Source organism: Nicotiana sylvestris, chromosome 1 (assembly GCF_000393655.2).
Source record: "Nicotiana sylvestris chromosome 1, ASM39365v2, whole genome shotgun sequence".
In the NCBI taxonomy this organism is placed as follows: Eukaryota; Viridiplantae; Streptophyta; class Magnoliopsida; order Solanales; family Solanaceae; genus Nicotiana; species Nicotiana sylvestris.
Window position 1 is genome coordinate 134,282,011 of NC_091057.1, and position 9,608 is coordinate 134,291,618.

The following is a 9,608-nucleotide window of genomic DNA, read 5'->3' on the forward strand; positions in this document are numbered from 1 at the left end:
TGAGCTCCTGATTACCAACACTTGAATTGCTGCTTCCCTTCGTTCTTCAGGTGGGATCCTGATTGCTTAACTTGAATTATTTCCCCTTGCGATTGCTTTTCCTTTGAATTATCTTTCCTTGTTTCCTCAAATGAGTGCTTGCTTGCTTGACCCTGAACTGCTTTCTATCCTTAAAACCCGTGTTATTCTCCCCTGCTCTCCAGGTGAGTGCCTGATTTCAAAAAAATAAACAAAACAAAGAAAATTTTCTACCCCAGTTTGGTCGTTGGGCACATCTGTGAGTGTTAATTGAATCATGTTACCAAATATCTCTAAGAATTTGAAAGTTAAATCTCATTATCCAGGAGGGTCCTGAAAACTCCTAGTTAAATGACACTTTCAAAGCTAAATTATATCTTCTAAAGGTATGATTTCCGCCAAATCTTATTATCTAAGAGGGTCTTAAAACTACATCCCATTATCCAAGAGGGTCCTGAAAATCAAAATCAAGTCTTATCCTAAGAGTGACAATTTTTAAGGCTGAATTATACTTCCTTACAGCAAAACTTACGCTAAATCTTATTATTTAATGGAAATCTTAAAACTACATCCCATTATCCAGGAGGGTCCTGAAAACTCCTAATTGAATCCTATCTCAAACATGTAAACTTTGAAGCCAACTTATTTTCCTTTGGGGTATATTTATGCTAGATTTTGCTACTCATGATTGTCTTGAATTTTTAAACTAGGTCCCATTTTTCAGGAAGGTCCTAAGAATTTATTGTCAAACCTGTCTGGTGCTTGCTTTTCCCCTATGGATGGTTTCTCCGAAACAAACGAAATTTTCTGCCCATGTTTCAATCAAAGAAAAATCTTGTCAGTTTTAAAATGTGGTGGTTAGTTTGCGGCAATTTTTGCTGAAGGTCTCTTTGCCGTCGTGCTTTATTTCGACTGGCTTCCCCGAACTGGCCAAGAACCGTTATTCTATACCACATGACCTTGGATGACCCGAGTGTTCTATACCCAACCGTTGTTTTACATCCCTGAACTATCTGTTTGAACCTCTGTATCTCCCACGAGATTACTAAACCATTTCACCAATAGAACTTTCAATGACCTTTTGTGTCCCATATCATACCATACTATCTTTAGTAGTGCCTTGACCGTCCTGTGCTTCGTGCAACTTTGGAAGTTGGTAATGAGCTTTGAAATCCTTTCTTGTTTGCTTAAACAGAACTGACATTGGAAACATTTTAGAGAAATAAACCCAAAAGAAATGAAATGCAATGACTTTGAGAGTTAAGGATAAAAAAAATCAACTGGAAGACTATCTGAAGGGGAAATAGAAAAAGAGACTTATCTGAGTGGAGCAGCTGACATCAATGATCATGACATGCATTTCCGATTAATCGGCCCAATCTGTCCAACCAATCAACTTTTAATTGTTGTACTTTACGCCCCGAGATCTTCAAAACCCAATTTCTTTACCAAAACTTTGACCTTATTCGGCCTGCAGTGCCCTGAAGGGTTTTCACCAACAAACCTCTCTCATTTGTTCATCTCTCGACTCACTTTTGCCTTAAGGTGCCCATGAAGGTTTTCACCAATAAGACTCTCTCATTTTTTATTTCTCTCGGCTTTCATCGCCTTACAGTGCCCGTGAGGGTTTTCACCAATAAGACTCTTTCATTTTTCATTTTCCTTGTTTGGACCAGAGTGTTGCCCTTGATATGGATCACTTATACTTGCTTGACTTGGCATCTCTCGAAAACTGATCGGAAGGTCTTTATTTGGACCGTAATGTGGGTTTTTTGGATAGGGTTAGAAAGAAAAGGTATCAAAAAGACTCAAAGTAACTCAACTGGGTTCAACATTACAATTTTTGAAATCAGATTTTTTTACAACAACCGCAACTTCTGCCCCTAGTTTATTTGCTTGGGGACTTTTGAATTTTTATTTTGATGGGACCGAACCGTGAGGCTACCTACGTATCTTTTAAAGGAATCAGGTCGAACGTAGTTCATAATTAGAAATTGCTTTGTTTTTATATTATATTTTTTTTATCTTTTTTTTCTTCTTTGCTTCTTTGCTGAATTTCGCTACTGATTCCAAAAGAGGGGTATGAAATGAATTAAATACGGCTCAAAGGGGTAACATAGGGTAAAGTGTTTAGATAGAAGAACAAATTGCCTTCGTCATTCCAATCTTCGAAACAATGCCAAGTACAAACAATCGACAATTGAACCAAAGAAATCATACATAATATCTCTTGACTGCATCTGAATTGATAGCCATGTCTACACATTTACCTTCGATATCTGTTAGATACAAAGCACCATTGGACAATACTCTCATCACAATTAATGGCCCTTGCCAATTTGGGGCGAACTTGCCCTTCGCTTCGGCCTGGTGTGGAAGGATGCGCTTTAATACTTGTTGACCCACTTCAAACTTTCGGGGACGCACCTTTTTGTTGTACGCTCTTGCCATTCTCTTTTGATATAACTGCCCATGACACACTACTGTTTATCTTTTCTCATCGATCAAACTTAACTACTCCAAACGGGTTTTGACCCACTCATCATCATCAATCTCAGCCTCATCGACAATCCGAAAGGACGGGATTTCAACTTCCACAGGTATCACTGCTTCAGTGCTATATACCAACAAATAAGGAGTTGCACCTACTGAAGTACGGACAATAGTGCGATAACCCAGCAACGCCAATGGTAATTTTTCATGCCATTTCCTGGAACCTTTTACCATTTTCCGAAGTATCTTCTTTATATTTTTGTTGGCTGCCTCGACTGCTCCATTCGCCTTACGACGATATGGGGTGGAATTGCGATGTGTAATCTTAAACTGTTGACATACCTCTTTCATCAAATTACTGTTAAGATTAGCACCATTATTCGTGATGATCACCTTTGGTATTCCAAATCGACAGATGATATTTGAGTGAACAAAATCAACCACTGCTTTCTTGGTTATAGACTTGAAAGTTTTAGCCTCAACCCACTTGGTGAAATAATCAATGGCTACCAAAATGAATTTGTGCCCGTTGGATGCTGCTGGCTCAATTGGTCCAATGACATCCATGCCCCAAGCAACGAAGGGCCATGGTGCTGATATTGTGTGCAATTCCGATGGTTGAGAATGAATCAAATATCCGTGTATCTGGCACTGATGACATTTACGCACAAAACTGATACAATATCGCTCCATGGTAAGCAAATAATAACTTGCTCGGAGAATTTTCTTTGCCAACACATATCCGCTCATTTGTGGTCCGCAGACTCCCGAATGTACTTCGGACATGACAGTCGTAGCTTGTCTAGAATCTATGCATCTTAACAATCCAAGGTCTGTTGTTCTTTTATACAAAACTCCTCCACTGAAGAAAAATCCACTTGCCAACCATCGAATTGTTCTCTTTTGATCCCCCGTGGCTTGCACCAGATATACCCCCATTCTGATGTACTCCCTGATATCATGAAACCACGGTTCACCATCAAGTTCTTCTTCCACCATGTTATAGTAAGCATGTTGATCTCGGACTTGAATATGTAGAGGATCGACATAAGCTTTGTCCGGATGGTGCAACATTGATTCCAAGGTATCCAAAGCATCTACCACCTCATTATGGACCCTTGGAATATTCCTGAACTCTACTAATCGAAACTGTTGACAAAGATCATGCAAACATTGTCGGTATGGTATGAGCTTTAAATCCCGTGTTTCCCATTCTCCTTGAATCTGGTGCACCAGAAGATTCGAGTCTCCCAAGACCAAGACTTCCTAAACATTCACGTCTGCAGCTAGCCTTAAACCCAAAATGCATGCCTCGTACTCAGCCATATTGTTGGTACAATAGAAACGAAGCTGACCCGTAACAGGATAGTGATGCCCTGTTTCAGAAATAAGCACAGCCCCTATTACAACTCCTTTCATGTTGGCAGCCCCATCAAAGAAACGTTTCCAACCTGGTTTTTCAATCTGCTCTAGTTTGTCGATATGCATCACCTCTTCATCGAGAAAATAAGTTCTCAATGGCTCGTACTCTTCATCGACCGGGTTCTTGGCCAAATGATCGGCCAATGCTTGGGTTTTCATTGCAGTCCGAGTCACATAGATGATGTCAAACTCTGTGAGCAAAATCTGCCACTTCGCAAGTCTTCCTGTGGGCATAGGCTTTGGAAAGATATACTTCAACGGATCCAAACGCGAAATGAGGTAAGTAGTGTAGGATGACAAATAATGTTTCAATTTCTGTGCTACCCAAGTTAGGGCGCAACATGTCCTTTCCAGGTGAGTGTACTTAACCTCATAAGCCGTGAATTTCTTGCTAAGATAGTAGATGGCTTGTTCCTTCCTGCCAGTGATGTCATGCTGACCCAATATACAACCAAATGAATTTTACAGGACAGTCAAGTAAATAATCAAAGGTCTCCCTGGTTCTGGTGGAACCAACACAGGTGGGTTTGACAAGTATCCTTTTGTCTTATCAAATGCTTCTTGACACTCATCAGTCCACTTGACCGTAGCATCCTTCTTTAGCAACTTGAAAATAGGCTCACAAGTTGTCGTGTGCTGAGCAATAAACCTGCTGATGTAGTTCAACCTCCCTAACAGACTCATCACCTCAGTCTTGTTCCTCGGATGCGGCAATTCTTGGATAGCTTTGATCTTTGACGGGTCCAACTCAATGCCTCGAAAGCTAACTATGAATCCTAACAATTTTCCGGATGGAACACCAAATGCGCACTTGGCAGGGTTAAGTTTGATGTTGTACCTGCGAAGCCTCTGGAAAAATTTCCTCAAATCTCCGATGTGGTCGGCCTGCTGCTTCGACTTATGATTACATTATCTATGTATACCTCAATCTCCTTGTGTATCATATCATGGAACACAGTAGTCATTGCCCTCATGTAAGTTGCCCCAGCATTTTTCAAACCAAATGGCATTACCCGATAACAGTAAGTTCCCCATGGCGTGATGAATGTTGTCTTTTCCGCATCTTCCTCATCTATTGATCTGATGATATCCTGCATAGCAATCCACAAAATATCCAATCTCATGCTTGGCGCAATTATTGATCAAAATATGGATGTTGGGTAGTGGGAAATTATCCTTTGGACTTGCATTATTGAGATTGCGGTAATCAATGCATACTCTGATTTTGTCGTCCTTCTTTGGTACTGGCACAACATTAGCTAACCAAATGGGATATCGTGTGACTCGAATGACCTTTGCATCCAATTGCTTGGTGATTTCTTCCTTAATCTTCACACTCATATCAGTTTTAAACTTTCTCAATTTTTGCTTGATGGGAGGGAATGCCGGGTTAGTGGGTAATTTGTGGACCACCAAATCAGTGCTCAAACCTGGCATGTCGTCATATGACCATGCAAAAATATCTTTGTATTCAATCAGTGCTTTGATTATCTCTTCCCTGATCTTTGGTTCAATGTGGATGCTTATTTTAGTCTCTCAGATATTATCTGTGTCCCCTAAATTGATGGCTTCAGTATTATTCAGGTTGGGTTTGGGTTTTCCTTCAAAGTGATTTAATTCCTTACTAATCTCTTCAAAGGCCTCATCCTCATCATATTCTGATTCGTCACCACACTCTACTTCTTGAATATTATTAGAATCAGATTGATTTTTAAGACTGGGTTGAGGATTCCTTACGCATGTCATATCACTAGAACCAGCGTAAAAAGAACTGTACAAAAAAGAAAAAAAAAAGAAAACTATCAGGAATGATGAAGAAGGGAAATTGCATTTCATTGAAGGATAAAAGATAACAAGGTTGGCACACTCAAACAGACTGAAAGATAAAAATCTGTATTACAACCCCGAAATAACCCAGACAAACTAAAGGAAAATCAAAACAAACTACCAAAACTCTTTCCGAGTGGGGAGAGAAGTAGCCTTCCAATTGTTAAGCTTTGTTTCTGGCCCGACAAATTGCACTTCCGCGTTGCTAGTACCTTCTCCAATTTCCACCATGTTTATATCGTCGAACAACTTCTCGAATTTTTCAATTAATTCCTTGTCAGGATCAATCACATAACTGGAAATTGTTGTTACTAGGCGACTTCTGGTATCGGGCTTGACAAATGATCTGGAGAGACGTGGGACCGGCTTTGGAAGGACCCATGCCCTATGTTTCAATTTTCTGGCTCTTTTTATGTCTGTGGCTATGGGCTTGAATCACAGACCAAATGTTCCCAAGTTTTTAGGGAGAGATACTGGCTGTATGATGCCCTGCAGAGATGAACCCAAACCCTTGCCTGGTACGAAACCATTCTTTAACATTTCAAAGGCCACCATGACTGATGCGGCGGTTATCTTCGGATTTGGAATGTATTTCCCCTCTGGAATTTTCTCGACCAACATCGTGTCAAAAACCTGGTTGACCCACAGCCCCTTGTCATATTCCACTTCAATGAACGGTACAACGACATTGCTATGAGCGCACAAATTATCCTTGCCGTGCACAACAATTTCCTGTCTATCCCATTCAAATTTTACCATCTGGTGTAATGTAGATGGGACTACTTTAGCGGCGTGAATCCAGGGTCGTCCTAACAGTAGATTGTAGGAAACAGCTATATCCAACACCTGGAACTCCATCGTGAACTGAACTGGTCCTATCGTCAGCTCTAGCACTATATCACCAACTGAATCTTTGCCTCTGCCATCAAATCCCCCCACGCAGATATTGTTCTTATGAATCCTCTCATCTTTTACTTTCAACTTGCTCAGAGTGGAGAGAGGGCAAATGTTCGCACTGGAACCATTATAGACCGATACCCGGGTAACCACAGAGTCCCCACATTTCACTGTAAGGTAAAGTGCTCTGTTATGCTCAGTACCCTCTACAGGCAATTCATCATCGAAAAAAGTGACTCTGTTTACTTCAAAGATTTTGTTGGCTATCTTTTCCATATGGTTCACTGAGATCTTATTGGGAATGTGAGCCTCATTCAGGATTTTCATTAAGGCTCGACGGTGCTCATCTGAGTGGGTTAACAATGACAACAGTGAAATCTGAGCAGGCGTCTTTTTCAATTGTTCCACTATTGAATAGTCTTGCATCTTCATCTTTCTCAAAAATTCCTCTACCTCTTCTTCAGTTACGACTTTCTTCACTAGCACTGGGTTATCTTTGGAGTTCTTAGCTTTTTTTAACTCTTCGGGGGCAAAGCATCTCCCCGAACGAGTCAAACCCTGGGTTTCATAGACTTCTTCTTTAACTTCTTTTCCTTTGTAAGTCATTGTCACCCGTTCATAATTCCACGGAATATCCCTGTTGTTGACTATCGGTAACTGGGTTACCGGCTTGATAATGACATGATCTATACGGGCAACCTCCACGATTACGACAGGTTTGTTCTCCACTCCTGGCACAACCACTTTCAACCTTTCTTGTTTTTCTGCCACATCACTTGAAGACCCTTTCTTAACTATCATAGATGATTCACCGTTCCTCTCGCTCGACTTGAGCACTGATCTTTCACTTGTTGATTGTTCAATTGGCTTGACCTCACTAGACCAAATCATTATGACGGTCTGTGAAGGTTTCTTGGGCTCCCCTCTCTTATGCATTATTTCAATCATATTTGTCTCCTGGTGGGTTGGCATCGGATTCCAGTTGATATTGGGTGCTTCTGGAGCTTGAACTTCAATTCTATTAATATCAATGAGCTCTTGGATAGTACTTTTTAGGTTCCAGCACTTCTACGTGTCATGACCCGGAGTACCAGAACAATATTCGCAACTTACAGAAAAATCCTGATTTTTTGGGGAAGGATTTGGCAGTTTCGACTCAATCGGCCTTAGCATATACAATTGTCTTAGCCTGTGGAATAAACTGGTATATGACTCTCCCAATGGAGTAAAGGTTTTCTTTTTCTACAACCTTTCACTCTTAAATGCTTGGTTGGGCTGGAAACCTGGTCCAGGAGGGTTTTGGTAGGCTCGTGGGGGTGGGTAAGTGTTTTGTGGAATGGGCGCACACCATTGTGCATGGGTGGGGGGTTAGTTGTATGTTTGGGCGTGGTGGACAGAAAAATGATGGTCTGGTGGAGGGTAGTAGTGTTAGGGTGGATTATATGGGGTATGGGGGTAAGTTTGCTGGTGGGGTCGAAGCTGATTATAGTGGTGATATGAGACCCTAGGTCCAAACCAAGCTCCTGAATCAATCGTCGCCACATCCTCTCTCCTTTTCTTTCCGATTATTCCTTCGGTGCCGCCCTGAATGGCCTGAGTAGTTGCCTTAATAGCAGAATAGCTCATGATCTTGTTCGACTTGAGCCCTTCTTCTACCATACCGCCCATCTTTACTACTTCATTGAAGGACTTGCCTATAGCTGATTGATGGTCGTAATAAGTAGGTTCTAAGGCCTGCAGAAAATAATCTACCATTTCGCTTTCTTTCATTGGAGGGTCAACCCTCGCTGCCTGTTCTCTCCACCGAAAGCCATACTCCCTTAAGCTTCCATTGTGCCTTTTCTCAATCTTTGTCAAAGACAGACGATCTGGGACAATCTCAAGATTATACTGGAAGTGACAAGCGAATGCTTGGGCTAGATCATCCCATCTGTACCATCTTCCGTGATCCTGCCGGGTATACCATTCCAACGCTGAACCACTCAGACTTTGACTGAAATATGCCATTAGCAATTCATTTTTCCCTCCAGCTCCCCTCATTTTGCTATAAAACCCTCTCAAGTGCACTACTGGATCACCATGCTCATTGTACAAATCAAACTTGGGCATCTTAAACCTTGCTGACAATTGCACATCTGGAAACAGACATAGGTCTTTGTAAGCCACACTTACTTGACCTCCCAACACTTGCATGTCTCTGAATGACTGTTCTAAGCTTTTAACTTTCCTGAACATCTCCTCCTGTTTGGGATTTTTGGATAGTTTCTCAGCTTCCACAGGAAGATCAAAACGAGGAGTGTAAGAATAGGGTCCCAGAGCTTTGAAAGTGGGCTCCGGGGGGTAATACTGGTTATCATGAGCTTGGAATAAAGGCTCGCTGGAGGATCTATAGAGTGTAGCGGGAGGGGGAGCCACGAAGACACGAGTGGCTGGTGGAGAAGGGTGTAGAACTGGTTTGGCTGGTGGAGCTGGTGGTGTTTGGGAAGTTGTGCTCTGGTAGTGTTGGTAAATGGGAAAACTCGGGGACGAATCGGTGGCAGGATGACCTTGAGACTGAGCTAGGGGCGGGATGAAGGCAGGGTTGGCGGGGTAAGTTGGTGGTGGTTGCCCTTTTGCCCAGGCATGGTATATTTCGGCCATCTGCTGCTTCAGCTTATACATCTCTAATTTCATCGAATTAACATCCAACTCTTCCACCTCTCTTGAAGGATCGATGACACTTGCATCAAGTTCTTGGTTAGACATGATCAATTTGCCTTTGGACCTGGTGTTGTATAGATGGGTTGCCAGAATGCTCAACAAACTAACCACCTGCCTTAGTTCTGATATCAACAGCAAATTCGTTAGTGATTAGAGCTTAACAGATTGGTAACCACATATTTGTGGAATGCAATGCACCTAAGTAATTAATCATTTCTATCATGTATTTGTTCGATTGCTTGTGTCATCCC

General features: G+C 41.7%; 1 protein-coding gene across 1 annotated transcript; it reads right to left on the reverse strand.

Annotated features, from left to right (window-relative positions):
* Window positions 1-8,085: 8,085 nt before the first annotated feature.
* LOC138874643 (uncharacterized) lies at window positions 8,086-9,402 on the reverse strand. Its single transcript, XM_070153416.1, has 3 exons — window positions 8,835-9,402; window positions 8,646-8,792; window positions 8,086-8,525 (listed from the first exon to the last, which is right to left on the reverse strand). The coding sequence occupies exons 1-3, from the start codon at window positions 9,400-9,402 to the stop codon at window positions 8,086-8,088; spliced, it is 1,155 nt and encodes a 384-aa protein (XP_070009517.1).
* Between the last annotated feature and the right edge of the window lie 206 nt (window positions 9,403-9,608).